General features: G+C 34.0%; 2 protein-coding genes across 3 annotated transcripts; one reads left to right on the top strand and one right to left on the bottom strand.

The window, feature by feature from the left end:
* The first annotated feature begins 434 nt into the window (after positions 1–434).
* LOC139859367 (uncharacterized) lies at positions 435–6,558 on the top strand. The gene is made up of 18 exons (XM_071848161.1): positions 435–573; positions 1,021–1,093; positions 1,613–1,656; positions 2,397–2,439; positions 2,552–2,725; positions 2,868–3,020; positions 3,381–3,434; positions 3,579–3,623; positions 3,758–3,837; positions 3,935–3,999; positions 4,094–4,160; positions 4,260–4,373; positions 4,473–4,546; positions 4,732–4,829; positions 5,342–5,401; positions 5,504–5,572; positions 5,662–5,715; positions 6,189–6,558. The coding sequence occupies exons 1-18, from the start codon at positions 482–484 to the stop codon at positions 6,267–6,269; spliced, it is 1,440 nt and encodes a 479-aa protein (XP_071704262.1). The 5' UTR covers positions 435–481; the 3' UTR covers positions 6,270–6,558.
* Positions 6,559–7,738: 1,180 nt separating this feature from the next.
* Positions 7,739–11,818, bottom strand: LOC139859356 (uncharacterized). Of its 2 annotated transcripts, none has more exons than XM_071848149.1 (7): positions 11,454–11,818; positions 10,396–10,504; positions 10,149–10,310; positions 8,634–8,680; positions 8,297–8,420; positions 8,145–8,211; positions 7,739–7,978 (listed from the first exon to the last, which is right to left on the bottom strand). In XM_071848149.1, exons 1-7 carry the CDS (start codon positions 11,661–11,663, stop codon positions 7,933–7,935), a joined length of 765 nt encoding a protein of 254 aa, XP_071704250.1. In that variant the 5' UTR covers positions 11,664–11,818; the 3' UTR covers positions 7,739–7,932. The 2 variants fall into 2 exon arrangements, with proteins under 2 accessions (XP_071704250.1, XP_071704255.1); XM_071848154.1 differs by having other exon boundaries at positions 10,233–10,310.
* Positions 11,819–23,951: the final 12,133 nt, after the last annotated feature.

Raw genomic sequence — 23,951 nt, 5'->3', positions numbered from 1 at the left:
ATGTGAAGCTATGATTATGTGGGTTTTATGTTGGTTGGGAGTGTTGTGGTTATGTGTACTGTCAACTCAGGTTCGATTCTCACTCTAAACAGGGAGTTTTCAACCTTCAATGGTACTGTTAACCTCAATGCGATTTGGGAAGGTCTCTGAGGGGTTTTCCCAACCTTCGATGTTACTGCCAACATCGTCGCGAATTGGGTTTTCTCCTAATGCGTGTGTGAGTGACTAATGACATCATTCGATATCGATGTTAAAAAAAAAAAAAAAAAAAATAAATAAATAAAACTACTATGCAAGAAAATTAAACCACGCACAAAAAATTGTTTGGACCAGGCTAACAGAAATTTGGTTTTTGCCAACAAAGCAACCCAGTGGGTGCTATGCGTTCAAAGTCCGGCCCATTAAATAACCCGTTAACCCAATTTGCTGTTAAGCTTCATGTTTCGCCGCAAAACAGTTTCAGTGTGTAATTAATTAAATCATGTCAACCAGTGACGACGAACTTCGCCGGAGAAAATACGAAGAAGCCCTAGAAATCAAATCTCTCAGGCGAATCATCTCCGCTTACCTCAAGTAACTAAATTAATTTTAATTTTCTCAATTACTATCGTACTAATTTGAATTTGGTTTGCTGTACAAAATAGTTATATACTCCGTATTAAAATTATACAAGTTATGTTGAGATCATGTGAAAAAGTACTAATATTGTAATTATATGTTTTCAAATGATCTCATGTGTGTCATGAAGTTTCAATTTTGTTATTATATGCATTAGATTCTCAAAATACCTTTGCCATATGTGAGCATAAATTGTTGCTTATCATCAGTAATGATAATGATATTGATATTGACTAATGAATGTCTTGCTAATATTAGTTCATACATTACAGTTAGAAAAGTTTTTAAATTGTTTGCCATTCAATAGAATATATGTGTTTGTATGTCGTTTTATATTTGTATACTACTAGGTATGATAGTACGAGTTGTTTATATGTTTGTTTGCTTAATTGATTGATTCAGCTATCCAGAAGCCGCAGAGGAGGATGTCAAAAGGTATGAGAGATCTTTCAGAAGGCTTCCAGTGGCTCACAAGGTACAATTACGTGACTTTCATAATAGCGTGCATGTTTAACGTTACAGGTTCCAGCAATTATCGAATATGGAAAGATCATTTCAGCCATAATATTGTTTTTCTTAGTTTGTGTCAATGTAGGATACTTGACTTACTAAATACCTTCTATCCCAGATGGATAGATTAGGGCATTATTTCCCTTTTGTTTAATTGATAAAGTCAATAACCAGTTATGCAATGTTCCCATGAGTACCCAAGGTTTTGAGCTTTAATTTTTGTTTGTTTTGAAGTATATTCTAAGCTAGGATGGATGATGAATGACCACATCATCATCATGATAATTAATATTGTAAGGCACCATTATGACACAATACACACACTGAGATGAATATGTGTATGCCTGTAATGCTATATGCATGCCCTTATGCCACATACACCACACAAATAGCATGCTTTGATTAAGTCTCTTTTTAAGATAGAACGTGTGAGAACTCTTTATTGTGAAGATACTTTACTGTTTATTCCTTTTATCTTTTGCAGGCTCTGCTGGCACACCTTCCTTTAAAATATCAGAAACTCAGACGGTAAATCTCTTGCAACTGTTAACTAAAATGATTACTTGATTATAAGCTTTGGAATACAGCTCATCCTATAATTTGGGAGGAATGTTTTTTAGGGAGTTGGTTCTTATTTACATGGTTGTCGAGGCTTCACTTGAAGAAAATACCAGTAATTGTTAAATAGACGAAATAAAATATATAAAATATCAAGTTGATGCTGTTCTAGTTGCTCAAGCCTTGTTTTACCTTTCAAAATTTGGGCATGTTGAATACCATTCTCTAATATGACTTGTTTAAGATAAGTATATTAGATCAGGTTATAATTTGGCTTATCAGCATCATCTTACTAGCTTTTCCATAAATTCACTTTGTGCTACAAGTTCATTGTTGTCTTAACATATATCCAATCACATATTTTAAAAATGTTTAAAATCCTAAACCTATTTATCATTTTCACCGTCCAAAACAAATTTCTTTAGTGTATTACTATGTTCACTCAGAAATCTTCTCAAATGTGTCTCCAAATATGCCTCAACTTAGATATCTCATAACATTTTGGTATTTACACGTGTCTTCATCTACCTGATTCATCCAAACTCGACCATATTTTTCACTTAATTCATGTGTTTGTTTGTCTTATTTTCTGATTTTAAATCGTTATTTGTTTATCTGTTTATATATTGCTATGCAGCCAATGAAGGTATGTTAGTTTAGCACCATATTTTTTTGGTTGGTCTCACTCAGTGCTTTCTTTATTCTTGCAGTTGCATCTCAAAAAATACCTATTTCATTTTTGAAATGCTGAAGGTAATATTTCTATTATCTGATTGTTATCTTGTTCCGTTTCATTCTGTTGATGACATTCCTTTTAAGCCTAAATCATAACTCACAAACTATCTTTTTTGCATTGTATTTTTAGGCATTTGAGCCCCCAGTTGATATGAGCCAGGATGATGAAATATGTGAACATATGGATGATGGTTCATGTTGTCACAATCACTCAGAAGATAGGAATCCATGTTCTCACGAATCAGTCTCAGTAGGTTTAAGAGCATGTTCTGCAAAATCTGGCGAACCTTGCAGTGAGCATGAGGTACTTATTACAAAATTCTATCTGTATTTTGGAATCTGTGAAGGTGGTTTTAGTAAAACCCAAATTGACACCTTAAATATCTGCTGTGTACTTTTATAATATCCCATTCCTGCTCATATTGATACCCTTAGCTTAATTACAGGAAACAAATGAAAATTGCTGTGAGCAGGGGTCAGGAAATTGTTCAGTAGGTTTAGAATCTGACTCAAATGCTCACAAAGGTGGTTACAACAATGCTACAGATGTTAAGGATCAGGATTCTTTTGATTCAGATGAAAAGGTTCATAACATGAATGTGAGTGTATATATTAAGCTCATTGTATATGTGGTTAGATTCAGTTTTGTTTTTTGGTTTTTGTTTTTTTTTTTTTTTGTCTATAAAAAGATTCGTAGACTACATATTGAGTTTTAAACATAAGATGTACCATCCTCTCTAAGCACATATCGACTGCAACTTTAGTCACTGATAGGTCATATGTTGTAGTAATTTGTTTTTTACCTTTATTTTTATTTCACCTGAGGGGGTTGATGTTTATGCGAAACCAAATCTATTAAGTTATAGTTGTTGCTATATATACTCGAGTCATGATATGTATATGTTTCTGTTTTGTATCAAAGTGTGCTTTGACTTTGATTGGTAAACTTGCTATTTCAGGATGCTATAGAGTCAATGCCCCATTTCCATGTTCCTCTTGTGGATGTTGATAAGGTATACAATATATATTTTATGTCACAAGCTATATAAATTCGTCTCTTTTTTTGTCGAAGAGGAAGCTTTTAGTAACTTAACCATATGTTACCAAACATCGTATTCAATATTGTTATTCTAAAACAAATGTTCTACGATGTCTAGGTAAGATGTGTCATCAGGAATATTGTCAGAGACTGGGCTGCTGAGGTACAAGTTGTTAATTATGTTTTGTTTTTTTTTATTTTTTTTTATTTTATGCCTACACATATATATTGTGTGCCAGAACACAAGAAAAACAAATTTTAAGAATATAGTTGTTGATTTTTGTTCTTTGCATACAGGGGCAGAAGGAACGAGAGCAATGTTATAAGCCTATCCTTGAGGAACTTAAACGCCTTTTTCCCGAGCGCAGTAAAGAGAGGTTTTTTAGTTTTTTTTCCCCTTCTTCTTAAGCAACATACAATAATAGATTAATATCTTATTCAATAAACTGTATCTGAAGTTTTAGGTTTTTGCAGTCCACCTACTTGTCTTGTTCCAGGTGCTGGATTAGGAAGGCTGGCCTTAGATATATCATGTCTTGGTATGTATCATTGTCGTATTGTAAGTGCATTTTGACAAATGTTTCACTCAATGCTCTGATATATATGTATATCTTTTTATTTCTTGATATACAGGTTTTGTAAGTCAAGGAAATGAATTTTCATACTACATGATGATCTGCTCAAGTTTTATTCTGAATCAGTAATGCTCACATACTCATGTTTATGACGTTTACAATTTTGATACTTTCATGCACATATATAATAATAATATTATTGAAATATCAACTTCTTTGGTCAGGACTCAATCTGTTGGTGAATGGACTATTTATCCATGGATTCACAGTAATTGCAATTCACTCTCTGATGCTGATCAGCTTCGCCCTGTTTCGGTTCCAGATATTCATCCTGCTGGGTATAACCAATCTTCTTATATTGTTGTTACTATTTTAGTATGTTTTTTTTTCGTTTTTCTCTGTAACATAAATCAAAATTTGTTTATTTTTGATGACAGTGCAGGGATCACAGAAGGTTTCTCGATGTGTGGTGGTGACTTTGTTGAAGTTTATAATGATCCATCCCAAGTAGGTAGGGTAAATATACAACATTATTCAGTCCACTCGTTGCTTTTTTTTATGTTTCATGTTTTGTCCTTTCCCCCCTTTTCTCGGTAAAGGCAGGTTTATGTTTTGATTATTAGAATTTAAGACTTGCACTGTTTATAAAAGTAGTGTAAGTGGATTCTGATAATGAGCTTTTTACGACACTTTCAGGTGCGTGGGATGCCGTTGTGACCTGCTTCTTTCTTGATACAGCACACAATATTGTTGAATACATTGAAATTATCTCAAGAATTCTTAAAGACGGGGGAGTAAGTATTTCAGTTTGTTTCTCGTCAAATACTAGATGTGGCAACAAGAATCGTTTGCCCTTGAATGGGACCATTTGGGTTATGTTTTAGCTCTAACCAATCAAATTATAGAACAATGACAGCCATAAAGAAAATGGGTCAAAGAGTTAAGTTGGTTTTAAGTTGCCCAAAGTGTATTTCTAATCCTGAACATATTTTTGAAAAAGTTAGGTTAATCATTGAGATAGTAGAATTGTTGTAATAATATGACACTAATAATTAATAGTAACTAAGACCAAAAAGTGTTTCAAGTCAAACCAACTAGTTCCTTGCCAAATAATCTCTGTTTTGATCCTATTTTTCAACCTGTTTCGGCTTTTTACCCATTTGTTGCTACCGCTATCAATGATATATATATATATATATATATATATATATATATATATATATATATATATATATATATATATATATATATATATATATATATATATATCATCGCAAGGCAGTTATAGTTATTAACCTTTTGGCAGGTGTGGATAAACTTAGGTCCCCTACTTTATCACTTTTCAGAGTTGTATGGTCAACATGATGTAAGTATCTTCAAATGTATAGACAATTAAAATCATTATCAGAAAATTAATACATGTCCAACTGATATATATTTCATATCGCTTATACCCTATGATATCCAGGAATTGTCAGTTGAGTTAAGTCTGGAAGATGTGAAAAAGATTGCAATCCATTATGGATTTCAGTTGGAGGTGAATCTCATTTTTCCTTTTTTATATTTAATGGTTGATATTTAATGGTGATCTTCTTAAGGTAATAATGTTCATGTTTTGGAGAACAGGTCGAGAAGACCATTGAAACGACTTATACTACAAATCCCCGAGCAATGATGCAAGTAAGATTTTAATTTATTGTACTCTTGTTTGTTTGTGTGTGTGTGTGTGTGTGATGATATTATTATCATTATTAGTGTAGTATATGGGGCGAATATAGATGTGTATTGCAACTTTAAGAGTTATTATCAGATTAGATGACAAATTTAGGGATGGATACACTATGATAACTATCTCATAAATTAGTTTTCTTACAGAAACTTCATACTAAGCTCATCAAGTCCGATTATTTTGACCTTAAAAAAATATTAGAAAAATCATAGATGAGTTGGTTGACCTTGAGTTCGTACCTAATTATTGATTCTAAATCTGAAACAATATGAAATTGTGCAGTTGACTTATTTGACCATAAAAGTCATGTAAACAAGTCCATATTAGCTTAAAATTTTAAAAATGTAACAGTAGCATCTTTGTAAACCTTAAACTGCTTAACTTTGATGTGCTTCAATTTTTCAAAATTCGGTTGCATTTCCAGAATCACTACTTTTCGGCATTTTGGACGATGCGGAAGAAACCACTAGCGACTGCTAGTATGCAACAACACATGGATGAATGAATCAACGCCAACAGAATACACATGGTTCAATGTAGCTTTTTATTATTTAGCAACAGTCTAAGACCCGATCCATAATCCCGACCATTTTTTATTGTGTCTTAAATATTATTTATGACTCACAAAGTTGAGTTGCAGTGTTAATGTTAAAATGTCATAGTTTTAATCTTGTAACAATAGGTTTAAATTTACAAGTTCTGTTTGTTGAGAATAGAAAATAAACTTTATGCTTAAAACAGTTTGTGTTTGCTAGTTGAATCTATGGTGTAGCAAAATAATGTTTATCTTGACGTTCTGTATGGTAACTAGAATGCAATTTATTTATGACTCTGGGCCTGTATTTTACTTATTTTTTATTATCTAATGTGTTGATCTGTGTAGTTAAAATTGTCTGTTTAGAACAAGTGTCGTATTTATTAACAAAATATTGTTTAATTTAATTTTATTTTTTATTAATTTTTTTTTTTGTCGTGAATGAGCGATCTTAAAATAGAAAAGGAACATTTCCATTTAATGATTTGTATCTACGGGTGTGCGTGGTATGGTTCCGGACCAAACTTGTTCGGTTCCGTCCCGAATCTCAATCTGAAGCAAAAACATGGACCGAGGATCGGACCAAATATTATAGGTTCGGTACGGTACGGTTTGGGTATTTTTAGTGTTTTTCGGTTTTGGTCGGTTCGGACCGAAGACCGAAAATCCGTAAAATTATGGACCAAGGACAGGACCGAAAAAGCTCGGTTCGGTTCGAAATCGGTTTGGTCCGGTACGATCTTCGGTTCTTCTCGTACTATGCACACCCCTATTTGTATATGATGTTAAGTACATTAGTGGTTGAATCCTCAAAGTTTTGATTTTATAAACAAGTTAGTTGTAGCCTTATAGTATATACTATATGTCAGAATAATAATTTTATAAATTCGTTCAAAATGTTGTGCTTATTTTTGTACAATTTCTTAATAAATACTAACAAGGAAGTATAAAATACTCCGTATTTATTTATATTTAATATGCATTAAAATATCTTGAAAATAGCATATGATGGGAGATGAATATTAAAGTACAAATCATCATATCATCATATAAAAATTATAATGTATGAACCACCATCATTTAAACCATGTCACATGTTATTTAAACATTAGAACTACTGCATTCCTTTGTTATCTGCACATGGATTTTGTAGATTCATCAAATGCATGCGTATGTTTTTGTTGACATGCAGATACAAAACAAATTCAGCTATTCACGAGTAGTTTAGTTCCATATACTCTTTCTAATCAATTAATTGTCACATTATGTTTAGTGATTGACGTGTTTATATTCTTATTTCAAGAGTTCTCACGTGTACGTTCCAACCTTTAGTTCATTATGGTTGAAGAAACAACCTATCATGACACAATTGATATGTGATGTCCGTTTACACAACTACAATGTCATCGAATAACAAAGACATATATGAAGAAACACCCTTGTAGCACTTACATTCTAGTTATATATACTGTCCAAAATGAAGGAAAAAAAAACTCCCACCATTTACATACCTCGTCTTATAAGATTCAATTGAACAAATAACCATTCGAAGATAATAACTTTAATGTTAGGTGTTCTGAATCGATATCTTTGTTCTGTGTTTGAAGAACTACTGTCTAGTATCTTAATTGTTCTAATCATCTTCCGTGTCTTGTAGAAGAACCCCTCTGACCTTCGATCTACATTTTTTCAAGTTGGAACTAGTTAGCGTAGAAAACATAACACATAATATACTTCTTGTAACTTTTTTTGTTTATATAACTATAAAAAACGTGAGAAGAGAGTACAGTACTTGTATTATCTCCCAAATTAAAAAACCAATACTCAAATATGATAGTCAATAACCTGCGATGTGCTGGTAGCACGCGTTTCGTTTGTTTCATCGGGCTCGGATTCTGATCAGGTTGCTTGTCTGAAGACAAAAAATATATATATATTATATAGTAATTGTCACCTAAAATATGAAAATAACAAGCTAAAACAAGTACAACACAGACCTGAAACATCATTGAGGGTAGGACCGGATGAAGTATCCGAGGTAAACTTGTCATGGGTCTTCTGAAACTTGTGCCTATTTGAATAAAGCCCATCAAGCTGTTTAAGAGCATGTTCACTTTTTTCCTGATAAACGACATGAAATACTAATGAAATAAATGCATCACAATGTTTCATTCGTATCATATCATATCATATACCGTAATAGCATACAAGAAATGTAAATCAGAATCTAACTGTAAGTGAATGCACGGATCAAAAATCAACAAATTAACAAAAGAATAAAGCAAATGAGAGGCAAACATACAAAAAGGTGAAATAAACCGAAAAGTAACCTACCTGTTCAGCTGAAAGCATTTTGGCCAACCGGTTACGACTCTCTTGCTCTATGAAAAAAAAGTAAACTAATTAGTTCATTGTCACTCCGATTATAAAGAAAATTAAATATAAATTGTAACTTTATAAGTCAATATTATTATTATGCAAAAAAAAAAAAAAAAGGGTTTTGGTACACGATATCATTGTTATCTGTTTTTAGTTTTTAGATTCACAAATATTATTATATGGTTATACATTAATAAGATGTATAAAACAGTAAAACCAACATCATAAGGAACATAAAATTAAAATCTTATCTTATATAGAAGATAAGATATGGAATGAGGTGTTACTTGTGAAGCAGCTATGGAAAATTGTAGCTAAAAAGGATTCATTATGGTACAATTGGTTTAATTTGGTTAAACTCAAAAATAGAAGTATTTGGGATATTAAAGAGGTGGAATGCAATGATAGTTGGAATTGGAAGAAGCTTTTGGGTCTTAGAGACAAGATAAGGAAACATGTGTTTTTTGAAGTGGGAAATGGAGAGTCTACATACATCTATGTGGTTTGATAATTGGAGTGGTTTTGGTCCTTTGGATCAGATTGTGACTAGAAGAGATAGATATAATGAAAGGCTTCAGGATGATATGGTAGTGGCACAATTTAAAAGGTTATATGATGTTAATTGGCCTGCTGCAGGTTGGAGCTCAAAATTCCAATTGTTAAGTCAAATTGCTATTCCTAATCTAACTGATAAAAAAGATGAAGCAATATGGATTAGTAACAGTAATGTTAAATGTCCATATTCTACTAAACAAGTGTGGTTGGATTTAAGGTTGATTGGTGCTGAGCAGAAGTGGTATCACATTGTTTGTTTGGTTCAGTCAATTTGTTCCTAAACATTCTTTTATTCTGTGGTTAGCAATATGGGATAGATTATCTACTCAAGATAGAATGATGAAGTGGAATAAAAATGCAGTTTTTAAATGTCTACTATGTGATCAAGGAGCTGATTCTAGAGATCACTTGTTTTTTAGCTGCAAATATTCCATGGATGTATGGGAATCTCTGAAGAAGATGCTATTATTTAGAGGTTTACCTAATCAGTTTTTGGATATTGTAGAGATGTTAGCTAAATATCCAAGGAAAAATCAGATTTGGAGTATTATTACAAGGATTGTTTTTGCTGCTGCTGCTGTGTATTTTGTGTGGCAAGAAAGAAATAATTAAGCGATTGTTTAAAGGAGAAAAGAGGAATGCAATAGATTTGGCTGAAAAAGCTATGGATTTCATTCGAGTCAAACTTTTGACTTTAAAAGTCAAATATACTGCTGCTGTTCAAAAGGCTGAAGATATTTGGGGAATCAAATGGAAATGTACAGGCTAGTTTTTAGTCTGTTGTAGGGTTTTGGTTATTTCTTTGGCATTTGTTAGTTGTATGTTTTTGTGTGGGGTTTGGGTGTGCCCTCCCTTTGTATGTTGGATCTTTTATGTTTAATAAATATTTCCTTTTGCCCAGAAAAAAAAAATGACCTTCAACTAACAACTGGTGATTGCTTTTAAATGCTTTGTACATATCAAGAGAAAGCCTTGCCATTGCCTCATTTGCAACCGTACCAACAAGCTTACGTAGAGAAATCGATATTCTTGGCATTCCTTTTGACTTCTGAACAATTAATCTTGCAGATTCAGGGCCTGAAAATATATAAAGAACATTAAGTCATTAAGTACAAAGTAGTAATTAGCATCACACATCTCAAAAACAATTGTAGGTAATTACCATCCGAGTTTGAACCTTCCAAAACCAGCTTCACATCCCCCAACTTTATCGAATTAACAAGGTATTCTAGAAACTCAGACCAGGAACCACCAATTCCTATATCATCCCTCTGTATATATAAAATTATAAATTAAAAGTATGAGTAGCTGATCAACTTTGCAAGCACACTGCTAAATGACAAAAAAATGAAAATTTAAGCACCAAACAGTATTTAAAAAGAACCGTGCCCTTGTTCAATTTTTTTTAAAGTGTCACCAAAGACTTTATCCAGATACTCAAATATAATCATTGGTGACTTAAGACCATCTTTATCCCTGAAGGGTGTTTTGGCGTGTTGCTGGGTGGGGGTGGGGTGCTTGATGAGCGTGCTGCTAGACTGCTGTGTAATGGGGTGGAGTGTTAAGTGGCGTGTTGAGTGATGTGTTAAAATCTGATTGGAAGTTGGGTGAAATAGTGGATAAAAAATAATTGTATATTGATAATTACCCAGTCAAAATCCAGCAAATATCAACACATGAGATTCATTCTCCGTGCCAAGTTGATGCACGCCACCAACACACAAGCCAACACGCCCCATTACCATGTGCTTGGTGGCGTGTTGGCTCAACACATGGTGCAACACGCCTGGGTTAAATGTGGTCTTAGAATACATAAACTTCATTATATGCTAGTTTTATTATTAGAATGACTTTCAAGAACCACTATGAGTCGCGCTTTGCTACACTAAACCATGGTTTTGTTTCAATTGCCAAACAAATATTAAGAGATGGGTGTATAAAAATTGTGACTAAACGAGTCTGTAACATCAATAGGTAAGTTTCGAAAGTTTAGAACATCAAAAGGTACATTTTAACAAATGAATACTTAGCCCTGTCATAAGTAAAAATGTTCAAGCATTCATATTAAATCATCTCCAAACAAAATAATCTACTAAAGACCATATACACATATCTAGGTTTTGCAATCACATAAGCATTTAGATATACAAATATCTATATTCTAATTTTCTATATATAAGATTATTTATTTGTATTGAAAATAATAAGTAGAGTTATAACCATATCATCCAGCTGTTGAATTGATTGAAGTGCTTCAAAAGAGTTTGAAAAAAAGTCAGTAACATGAAATCTGAGATGACAAGAATCTTGTGAGGCATGAACTTGAAACAAGAATGTACGGATGGGTGTTGATGCTGAGCTGGCAGCTGACCATTCTATCGTTTTGGGTTCACCGAATAAGGGTTCAAAATCTTTCAATTCCATTTCCATTTTCCATTACAAATCAAAAGATTGAAACAAAAAAAGATCCAAAAAAATGTAAACTCTTTTAGGGTTTTAAAGATGCTTTTTTTTAGGTGCGAAGAAAAAGAAAAAGAAAGCCAACTGAAGGAATAGCAAGGTTTTTTAGTTTGTTTTCTTGGTCGGTACTGTGTCCGATTACGGATTACAAATTTTGGGTGTTTGTTTTCATAGGTTTAATAATAATAATAATAATAATAATAATAATAATAATAATAATAATAATAATAATAATAATAATAATAATAATTCCAAGTAACACAATCAATTATTATTATTATTATTATTATTATTATTATTATTATTATTATTATTATTATTATTATTATTATTATTATTATTATTATTATTATTATTATTTATTTATTTATTTATTTATTTATTTATTTTTCTAATAAAAATAATTCTAAGATTGTCATTAACGGGCTAAAAAATGAAAGTCAAACATTATCGTCATGTACAACTTTGAACACGTTAATGCCATTTTTCATTATTTGTTTATTTTATTTATTTTTTAAACGGCAATATCGACATCGAATGCTCTCATTTGTCACTAGGGATGGTACCCGCGGGCGAAGGGCACGTGTCATGAATACCCGCGACCCGCCCGCCAAGATTTTTCTTACCCGCGGGTACCCGTTTACCCGCCAACGGGTAAATTTTCTACCCGTACCCGCGACGCGCGGGTTCCCGTGATCCACGGGTAACCCGCGTTTACAAAATGTGCATTTTTTACTAATTTTTAGTCACGGATACCCTTTATCCACGGGTAAACCCGCGAATAATTTTGAAAATTACGTTAAAAATTAAGGGCAAGAGAGAATGGGAATGGTAATGAAAAAGTTAATGGTAATAGGAATGCAATGAGATTCCCATTGTATTGTTATTGCTTGTTTAATTGTTTGATGCTCTTTAATAATTTAATAATGATGATAAATAAAACTAATAAATAATAATAATAATAATAATAATAATAATAATAATAATAATAATAATAATAATAATAAATAATTGACGTATTTACCTTCTGAATTAGATTACGTAAATCATCATGGTTAATTTACAGAATAATAATAATAATAATTACTATATAATATTTAAATTTATTACTCCCTCTGTCCCAAATCTATTGTCCCCAGACAAAAAACACGCAGTTTTAGGAAATCCCACTAACTTCATTCTCCACCAATAATATATCTTCTCTCTCCAAAATAACCTCTTTTAATTGGTTGAAAAAGAATCTTGACAATTAATTTAGAACATCCCAAAATAGAATAATGAACAATAGATTTGGGACGGAGGGAGTAATATTAATTGAAGAGAGTCAAAAGCATGGAAGTTATAGTTACATAACGTGAGCCGTGAATTTTGGTTTAAGTTCATCTATAATGATTATCATTCCTCTCAATTTAGTGGTTAATGACCCATTAACTAGTTTTAGGTAATGAAGATTCCTATTATAAACTACCAAGCACCTCCAATTACAATGATACTCATTCCTTATAGTCCATTACCCCCAACCAAGCATGCCCTAAATAATATAATATATAATTAAGTACATGTATGCGGGTAAACGGGTATACCCACGGGTAACTCAAACGGGCATCACAGATTGACGGGTCGGGTTTAACCCGCGACGGGTATCAAATACCCGTGACCCGCCCGCGACCCGCCAACGGGTACAAAATTTTACCCGACCCGTGCCTGCGGGTACATTTTTTCATAATTACCCGCCCGTCACGGGCACGGGTACCCGCGGGTCACGGGTTTTTTACCGCCCATTGCCATCCCTAACTTGATGTTACTTAACGTTACTTGATGTTACTTTAAGTTACTTGATGTTACTTAACGTTACTTGACGTTACATGACGTTACATGACGTAACTTAACGTTACTTGACGTTACTCAACGTTACTTGACGTTACTTAACGTAACTTAACGTTACTTGACGTTACTTAATTTTAATGTTACTTGACGTTACTTGAGGTTACATCACGTTACTTGACGTAACTTAACGTTACTTGACGTAACTTAACGTTACTTGACGTTACTTGACGTTAGTTAACGTTACTTGATTACTTGACGGTAGTTAACGTTACTTGACGTTAGTTCACGTAACTTAACGTTACTTGACGTTACTTAACGTTACTTCACATTACCTGACGTTAATCAAGTAACGTTAAGTAACGTGAAGTTACGTCAATTAACGTGAAGTTACGTCAATTAACGTGAAGTAACGTAAAGTAACGTCAAGTTTCGTCAAGTTAAGTCAAGTAATATTAAGTTACGTCAGGTAACGACAAGTAACATCGAGTAACATCGAGTAACATCGAGTAACATCGAGTAACTTTAAGTAACGTCAACTAACGTCAAGTAACGTCAAGTAACGTTAAGTAATAAGTAACGTTAAGTAACGTCAAGTAACGTTAAGTAACGTCAAGTAACATTCAATAACGTCAAGTAACGTCAAGTAAAGTTAAGTTACGTCAAGTAACGTCAAGTAACGTTAAGTTACATGAAGTTACGTCAAGTAACGTCACGTAACGTGAAGTAACAACAAGTAACGTCACGTAACGTGAAGTAACAACAAGTAACGTCAAGTAACGTGAAGTAACATCAAGTAACGTGAAGTTATGTCAAGTAACATCAAGTAATGTCAAGTAACGTCAAGTAATGTCCAGTAACTTGAAGTAACGTCAAGTAACATGAAGTTACGTCAAGTAACGTCAAGTAACTTCAAGTAACGTCAAGTAACGTCAAGTTACGTCAAGTAACGTCGCGTAACGTAGAGTAACGTCGAGTAACATCGAGTAACGTCCAGTTACGTCAAGTAACATCAAGTAACGTGAAGTTATGTCCAGTAACGTCAAGTAACGTCAGGTAACGTGAGGTTATGTCAAGTAACGTCAAGTTACGTTAAGTAACGTCATGCTGCGTCAAGTTACGTCAAGTTACGTTAAGTAACGTCAAGTTTCGTCAAGTAACGTCAAGTTACATTAAGTAACGTCAAGTTTGAAATGTCCCATTCTTATTGATTAAAAACGTTCCATATTAATTGATTTCGTTGCGAGGTTTTGACCTCTATATGAGACGTTTTTTCAAAGACTGCATTCATTTTTAAAACAAACCATAACCTTTATTTCATAAATAAAGGTTTAAAAGGATTTACGTAGATTATCAAATAATGATAATCTAAAATACCCTGTTTACACACATTACATAATGGTTTACAATACAAATATGTTACATCGAAATCAGTTTCTTGAATGCAGTTTTTACACAATATCATACAAACATGGACTCCAAATCTTGTCCTTATTTTAGTATGCAACAGCGGAAGCTCTTAGTATTCACCTGAGAATAAACATGCTTTAAACGTCAACAAAAATGTTGGTGAGTTATAGGTTTAACCTATATATATCAAATCGTAACAATAGACCACAAGATTTCATATTTCAATACACATCCCATACATAGAGATAAAAATCATTCATATGGTGAACACCTGGTAACCGACATTAACAAGATGCATATATAAGAATATCCCCATCATTCCGGGACACCCTTCGGATATGATATAAATTTCGAAGTACTAAAGCATCCGGTACTTTGGATGGGGTTTGTTAGGCCCAATAGATCTATTTTTCCTATTCGCGTCAATTAGGGTGTCTGTTCCCTAATTCTTAGATTACCAGACTTAATAAAAAGGGGCATATTCGATTTCGATAATTCAACCATAGAATGTAGTTTCACGTACTTGTGTCTATTTTGTAAATCATTTATAAAACCTGCATGTATTCTCATCCCAAAAATATTAGATTTTAAAAGTGGGACTATAACTCACTTTCACAGATTTTTACTTCGTCGGGAAGTAAGACTTGGCCACTGGTTGATTCACGAACCTATAACAATATATACATATATATCAAAGTATGTTCAAAATATATTTACAATACTTTTAATACATTTTGATGTTTTAAGTTTATTAAGTCAGCTGTCCTCGTTAGTAACCTACAACTAGTTGTCCACAGTTAGATGTACAGAAATAAATCGATAAATATTATCTTGAATCAATCCACGACCCAGTGTATACGTATCTCAGTATTGATCACAACTCAAACTATATATATATATTTTGGAATCAACCTCAACCCTGTATAGCTAACTCCAACATTCACATATAGAGTGTCTATGGTTGTTCCGCAATATATATATAGATGGGTCGACATGATAGGTCAAAACATTGTATACGTGTCTATGGTATCTCAAGATTACATAATATACAATATAAGTTGATTAGGTTATGGTTGGAATAGATTTATTACTAACTTTCACGTAGGTAAAATGAGTAGTTTTTATCAATCTTGTTTTACTCGCCATTTCTTCGTTTCTAATCCGTTTTGAGTGATTCCAGTGGCCACGGTTTCGTATTGAACTTAAATTTATGAATCTAAATAGAAAAAGTATAAGTTTATAGTCAAAAATACAAGTTACAAGTCGTTTTTGAAGAGGTAGTGATTTTCGTCGAAAGAACGACATATTGATGACCATTTTGAAAAACATACTTTCACTTTGAGTTTAACCATGATTTTTGGATATAGTTTCATGTTCATAAGAAAAATAATTTTTCCAGAAGTATAGCTTTTAAATCAAAGTTCTTCTTAGCTTTTAATTATCCCAACCAAAACAGTCCTTGATTTTACTACGACGGCGTATATCCAGTTTTATGGTGTTTATCGTGTTTCCGGGTTTTAAATCATTAAGTTAGCATATCATATAGATATAGAACATGTGTTTAGTTGATTTTAAAAGTCTAGTTAGAAGGATTAACTTTATTTGCGAACAAGTTTAGAATTAACTAAACTATGTTCTAGTGATTACAAGTTTATAACGTTGAATAAGACAGCTTTTTATGTATGAATCGAATGATGTTATGAACATCATTACTACCTCAAGTTCCTTGGATAAACCTACTGGAAATGAGAAAAATGGATCTAGCTTCAAAGGATCCTTGGATGGCTTGAAAGTTCTTGAAGCAGAATCATGACACGAAAACAATTTCAAGTAAGATTTCCACTCGAAATAAGATTGTTATAGTTATAGAAATTGAATTAAAGTTTGAATATGATTATTACCTTGTATTAGAAAGATAACCTACTGTAAGTAACAAAGGTTTCTCGATCTTGGATGATTACTTGGAATGGATTTAGAAAACTTGGAAGTAAACTTGCAATCTTGGAAGTATTCTTGATTTTATGAAACTAGAACTTTTGGAATTTATGAAGAACACTTAGAACTTGAAGATGGAACTTGAGAGAGATCAATTATATGAAGAAAATTGAAGAATGAAAGTGTTTGTAGGTGTTTTTGGTCGTTGGTGTATGGATTAGATATAAAGGATATGTAATTTTGTTTTCATGTAAATAAATCATGAATGATTACTCATATTTTTGTAATTTTATGAGATATTTCACGCTAGTTGTCAAATGATGGTTCCCACATGTGTTAGGTGACTCACATGGGCTGCTAAGAGCTGATCATTGGAGTGTATATACCAATAGTACATACATCTAATAGCTGTGTATTGTACGAGTACGAATACGGGTGCATACGAGTAGATTTGTTGATGAAACTGAACGAGGATGTAATTGTAAGAATTTTTGTTAAGTAGAAGTATTTTGATAAGTGTCTTGAAGTCTTTAAAAAGTGTATGAATACATGTTAAAACACTACATGTATATACATTTTAACTGAGTCGTTAAGTCATCGTTAGTCGTTACATGTAAATGTTGTTTTGAAACCTTTAGGTTAACGATCTTGTTAAATGTTGTTAACCCAATGTTTATAATATCAAATGAGATTTTAAATTATTATATTATCATGATATTATGATGTACTAATATCTCTTAATATGATCTATATACATTAAATGTCGTTACAACGATAATCGTTACATATATGTCTCGTTTCAAAATCATTAAGTTAGTAGTCTTATTTTTACATATGTAGTTCATTGTTAATACACTTAATGATATATTTACTTATCATTTAACATAATTAACCAAGTGTATCAATATCTTAATATGATTCATATGTACCTAGTAAGACGTTATAACGATAATCGTTATATATATCGTTTTCGAGTTTCTTAATTTAATAGTCTCATTTTTATATATATAACTCATTGTTAAAATACCTAATGAGATACATACTTATAATAAAATCATGTTAACTATATATATAACTATATATATGTCATCGTATAGTTTTTACAAGTTTTAACGTTCGTGAATCACCGGTCAACTTGGGTGGTCATTTGTCTATATGAAACCTATTCCAATTAATCAAGTCTTAATAAGTTTTATTGCTTAACATGTTGAAAATACTTAATCATGTAAATATTAATTTCATTTAATATATATAAACATGAAAAAGTTCGGGTCACTACAGTACCTACCCGTTAAATAAATTTCGTCCCGAAATTTTAAGCTGTTGAAAGTGTTGACGAATCTTCTAGAAATAGATGCGGGTATTTCTTCTTCATCTGATCTTCACGCTCCCAGGTGAACTCGGGTCCTCTATGAGCATTCCATTGAACCTTAACAATCGGTATCTTGTTTTGTTTAAGTCTCTTAACCTCACGATCCATTATTTCGACAGGTTCTTCAATGAATTGAAGTTTTTCATTGATTTGGATTTCGTCCAACGGAATAGTGAGATCTTCTTTAGCAAAACATTTCTTCAAATTTGAGACGTAGAAAGTGTTATGTACAGCCGGGAGTTGTTGAGGTAGCTCCAGTTGGTAAGCTACTGGTCCGACACGATCTATAATCTTGAATGGTCCAATGTACCTTGGATTTAGTTTCCCCCGTTTACCAAATCGAACAACGCCTTTCCAAGGTGAAACCTTAAGCATGACCATTTCTCCAATTTTAAACTCTATATCTTTTCTTTTACTGTCCGCGTAGCTCTTTTGTCGACTTTGGGCGGTTTTCAATCTTTGTTGAATTTGGATGATTTTCTCGGTAGTTTCTTGTATTATCTCCAGACCCGTAATCTGTCTATCCCCCACTTCATTCCAACAAATCAGAGACCTGCACTTTCTACCATAAAGTGCCTCAAACGGCGCCATCTCAATACTAGAATGATAACTGTTGTTGTAGGAAAATTCTAATAACGGTAGGTGTCGATCCCAACTGTTTCTGAAATCAATAACACATGCTCGTAGCATGTCTTCAAACGTTTGTATCGTCCTTTCGCTCTGCCCATCAGTTTGTGGATGATAGGCAGTACACATGTCTAGACGAGTTCCTAATGCTTGCTGTAATGTCTGCCAGAATCTTGAAATAAATCTGCCATCCCTATCGGAGATAATAGAGATTGGTATTCCATGTCTGGAGATAACTTCCTTCAAATACAGTCGTGCTAACTTATCCATCTTGTCATCTTCTCTTATTGGCAGGAAGTGTGCTGATTTGGTGAGACGATCAACTATTACCCAAATAGTATCAAAACCACTTGCAGTCCTTGGCAATTTAGTGATGAAATCCATGGTAATGTTTTCCCATTTCTATTCCGGGATTTCGGGTTGTTGAAGTAGACCTGATGGTTTCTGATGCTCAGCTTTGACCTTAGAACACGTCAAACATTCTCCTACGTATTTAGCAACATCGGCTTTCATACCCGGCCACCAAAAATATTTCTTGAGATCCTTGTACATCTTCCCCGTTCCAGGATGTATTGAGTATCTGGTTTTATGAGCTTCTCTAAGTACCATTTCTCTCATATTTCCAAATTTTGGTACCCAAATCCTTTCAGCCCTATACGGGTTCCGTCTTCCCGAATATTAAGATGCTTCTCCGATCCTTTGGGTATTTCATCCTTTAAATTTCCCTCTTATAAAACTCCTTGTTGCGCCTCCTTTATTTGAGTAGTAAGGTTATTGTGAATCATTATATTCATAGATTTTACTCGAATGGGTTCTCTGTCCTTCCTGCTCAAGGCGTCGGCTACCACATTTGCCTTCCCCGGGTGGTAACGAATCTCAAAGTCGTAATCATTCAACAATTCAATCCACCTACGCTGCCTCATATTCAGTTGTTTCTGATTAAATATGTGTTGAAGACTTTTGTGGTCGGTATATATAATACTTTTGACCCCATATAAGTAGTGCCTCCAAGTCTTTAATGCAAAAACAACCGCGCCTAATTCCAAATCATGCGTCGTATAATTTTGTTCGTGAATCTTCAATTGTCTAGACGCATAAGCAATCACCTTCGTTCGTTGCATTAATACACAACCGAGACCTTGCCTTGATGCGTCACAATAAATCACAAAATCATCATTCCCTTCAGGCAATGACAATATAGGTGCCGTAGTTAGCTTTTTCTTCAATAACTGAAACGCTTTCTCTTGTTCATCCTTCCATTCAAATTTCTTCCCTTTATGCGTTAATGCAGTCAAGGGTTTTGCTATTCTGGAAAAGTCTTGGATGAACCTTCTGTAGTAACCATCTAGTCCTAAAAACTGGCGTATGTGTTTCGGAGTTTTCGGGGTTTCCCACTTTTCAACAGTTTCTATCTTTGCCGGATCCACCTTAATACCTTCTTTGTTCACTATGTGATCGAGGAATTGAACTTCTTCCAACCAAAATGCACACTTTGAAAATTTAGCGTACAATTCTTCCTTCCTCAATACTTCTAACACCTTTCTCAAATGTTCACCGTGTTCTTGGTCATTCTATGAGTAAATAAGTATGTCATCAATGAAAACAATGACAAACTTGTCAAGGTATGGTCCACACACTCGGTTCATAAGGTCCATGAACACAGCTGGTGCATTAGTTAAACCAAACGGCATGACCATAAACTCGTAATGACCGTAACGTGTTCTGAAAGCAGTCTTTGGAATATCATCTTCTTTCATCCGCATTTGATGATACCCGGAATGTAAGTCAATCTTTGAATAAACAGACGAGCCTTGTAGTTGATCAAATAAGTCGTCGATTCTCGGTAGTGGGTAGCGGTTCTTGATGGTAAGTTTGTTCAACTCTCGGTAGTCGATACACAACCTGAATGTACCATCTTTCTTCTTGATAAACAAAACAGGAGCTCCCCACGGTGATGTGCTTGGTCGAATGAAACCATGCTCTAAAAGTTCTTGTAATTGGCTTTGCAGTTCTTTCATCTCGCTGGGTGCGAGTCTGTAAGGAGCACGAGCTATTGGTGCAGCTCCTGGTACAAGATCTATTTGAAATTCAACGGATCGATGTGGGGGTAATCCCGGTAATTCTTTCGGAAATACATCGGGAAATTCTTTTGCGACGGGAACATCATTGATGCTCTTTTCTTTAGTTTGTACTTTCTCGACGTGTGCTAGAACAGCATAGCAACCTTTTCTTATTAGTTTTTGTGCCTTCAAATTACTAATAAGATGTAGCTTCATGTTGCCCTTTTCTCCGTACACCATTAAGGGTTTTCCTTTTTCTCGTATAATGCGAATTGTATTTTTGTAACAAACGATCTCTGCTTTCACTTCTTTCAACCAGTCCATACCGATTATCACATCAAAACTCCCTAACTCTACTGGTATCAAGTCAATCTTAAATGTTTCGCTAACCAGTTTAATTTCTCGATTCCGACATATATTATCTGCTGAAATTAATTTACCATTTGCTAATTCGAGTAAAAATTTACTATCCAAAGGCGTCAATGGACAACTTAATTTAGCACAAAAATCTCTACTCATATAGCTTCTATCCGTACCCGAATCAAATAAAACGTAAGCAGATTTATTGTCAAAAAGAAACGTACCCGTAACAAGCTCCAGGTCTTCCTGTGCCTCTGCCGCATTAATATTGAAAACTCTTCTGCGGCCTTGTCCATTCGTGTTCTCCTGGTTCGGGCAATTTCTAATAATGTGGCCCGGTTTTCCACATTTATAACAAACTACATTGGCATAACTTGCTCCAGCACTACTTGCTCCACCATTACTCGCTCTGACACCATTTGTTCCTTTCGTTCTGTTAACCCCTGGTCCGTAGACCTCACACTTCGCCGCGCTATGACCATTTCTTTTACACTTGTTGCAAAATTTGGTGCAGAACCCCGAGTGATACTTTTCACACCTTTGGCATAGCTGCTTCTGATTGTTGTTGTTGTTGTTGTTGTTGTTGCGGTTATTATTGTTATTAAGAAGATTGTTGTAGTTGCTGTTGTTGTTGTTGTTGTTGTTGTTGTTGTTGTTATTGTTGTTGTTGTTGTTGTTGTTGTTGTTGGGCCGTTTGTTGTAGTTGCGATTGATGTTGCGATTGTTAGGATAGGTGTTGCGATTATTGTTGTAATTGCTGTTGTTGTTGTATTGGTGATTCTTATCACCGTTTTCCTCCCACTTTCTTTTGACTTGCTTCACATTGGCCCCTTCAGCAGTCTGTTCTTTAATTCTTTCTTCAATCTGGTTCACTAGTTTGTGAGCCATTCTACATGCCTGTTGTATGGAGGCGGGCTCGTGTGAACTAATATCTTCTTGGATTCTTTCCAGTAATCCTTTCACAAACGCGTCAATCTTCTCTTCCTCATCTTCGAACGCTCCCGGACACAATAGGCATAATTCTGTGAATCGTCTTTCGTACGTGGTAATATCAGATCCTTGGGTTCGTAACCCTCTAAGTTCTGTCTTGAGCTTATTGACCTCGGTTCTGGGACGGTACTTCTCGTTCATCAAGTGCTTGAATGCTGACCACGGTAGTGCGTAAGCATCATCTTGTCCCACTTGCTCTAGATAGGTATTCCACCATGTTAACGCAGAACCTATGAAGGTATGCGTAGCGTACTTCACTTTGTCCTCTTCAGTACACTTACTTATGGCAAACACCGATTCGACCTTCTCGGTCCACCGTTTCAATCCGATCGGTCCTTCGATTCCATCAAATTCCAAAGGTTTGTAGGCAGTGAATTCTTTGTAGGTGCATCCTACACGATTTCCTGTACTGCTAGATCCAAGGTTATTGTTGGTATGTAGCGCGGCCTGTACTGCGGCTATGTTTGAAGCAAGAAAGGCACGAAATTCCTCTTCACTCATATTCAAGGTGCGTCGAGTAGTCGGTGCCATTTCCTTCAAAATAGTCAAATGAAACAAGTTAATCATATAGAATATCAAGAGTAGTCAATAGTATTTTGTAGCGTAATATGAACTTATTTATAAAAGCTCTTTCTTCATATTAGCGTTTTATACTCTTTAATTCGGGTAGTACCTACCCGTTAAGTTCATACTTAGTAGCTAACATACCATTTTAACTACTACAATTCTATATGAAAAACTAATCACAAAAAAATATATATCATATTCAAACCTTTATACAATAACTTGCAAACTTACAATATCGCTATTTTACATATAGCATGAAATATAGCACATATAACTTTGATACAAAGTAGTTGCGAAGATAATTCTAGTTAATAAATAAGGCGTTCAGCAAAGGCAACAAAGTCACGTAATTCATACGTCCAGAAACAAGTCATGCATTCTGGTTTTACTAATGCCACTTCCCATCCTTTGTCTTGTGGAACGTAACCGTTGTGACCGATAGTATGACAACGTGTTGTAACGTTGTCAAAAGGACGAAGGTTACGTAATGACCAACAGTCTCGTAATAACCTAAAAACCTCATTTCTTACCCCAATTACCGACTCCGTCACTTGTGGGAACGTTTTGTTTAATAGTTGTAGCCCGATGTTTTTTTTCTCACTTTGGTGAGAAGCGAACATTACTAACCCGTAAGCATAACATGCTTCTTTATGTTGCATGTTAGCCGCTTTTTCTAAATCATGAAGTCCTATATTCGGATACATTGAGTCAAAATAATTTCTTAACCCGTTGCGTAAAATAGCATTTGGGTTCCCCGCAATATATGCGTCAAAGTAAACACATCGTAACTTATGGGTTTCCCAATGTGATATCCCCCATCTTTCAAACGAAAGCCTTTTATAAATCAAGGCATTCTTGGAACGTTCTTCGAATGTCTTACAAACTGATTTTGCCATAAATAGTTGTGCCGAGAAATTCTGACCGACTCTAGACAAGATTTCATCAATCATGTCTCCGGGTAAGTCTTCTAAAATATTGGGTTGTCTATCCATTTTGTATTTTTATACTGTAAAATAGACAAGAGTTAGATTCATAAAAGACACTTATTAATACAAGCAATTTTTACATATATCGTAAAGCATAAGCACACTATATTACATATATTACACCGCA

The sequence above is a fragment of the Rutidosis leptorrhynchoides genome, chromosome 1 (assembly GCF_046630445.1).
Source record: "Rutidosis leptorrhynchoides isolate AG116_Rl617_1_P2 chromosome 1, CSIRO_AGI_Rlap_v1, whole genome shotgun sequence".
NCBI classification, from domain to species: domain Eukaryota; kingdom Viridiplantae; phylum Streptophyta; class Magnoliopsida; order Asterales; family Asteraceae; genus Rutidosis; species Rutidosis leptorrhynchoides.
This window is presented reverse-complemented; position numbering and strand designations above follow the sequence as displayed.

Coding starts and splice junctions, on each gene's coding strand:
- LOC139859367 (XM_071848161.1), top strand. CDS start 482: ATGTCAACCAGTGACGACGAACTTCGCCGGAGAAAATACGAAGAAGCC. Junction 2,440..2,551: donor TCATTTTTGAAATGCTGAAG/GTAATATTTCTA, acceptor TTGTATTTTTAG/GCATTTGAGCCCCCAGTTGA. Junction 3,838..3,934: donor CCCGAGCGCAGTAAAGAGAG/GTTTTTTAGTTT, acceptor AGGTTTTTGCAG/TCCACCTACTTGTCTTGTTC.
- LOC139859356 (XM_071848149.1), bottom strand. CDS start 11,663: ATGGAAATGGAATTGAAAGATTTTGAACCCTTATTCGGTGAACCCAAA. Junction 10,505..11,453: donor TTCAACAGCTGGATGATATG/GTTATAACTCTA, acceptor TTATATATACAG/AGGGATGATATAGGAATTGG. Junction 10,311..10,395: donor GGAAGGTTCAAACTCGGATG/GTAATTACCTAC, acceptor ATATATTTTCAG/GCCCTGAATCTGCAAGATTA.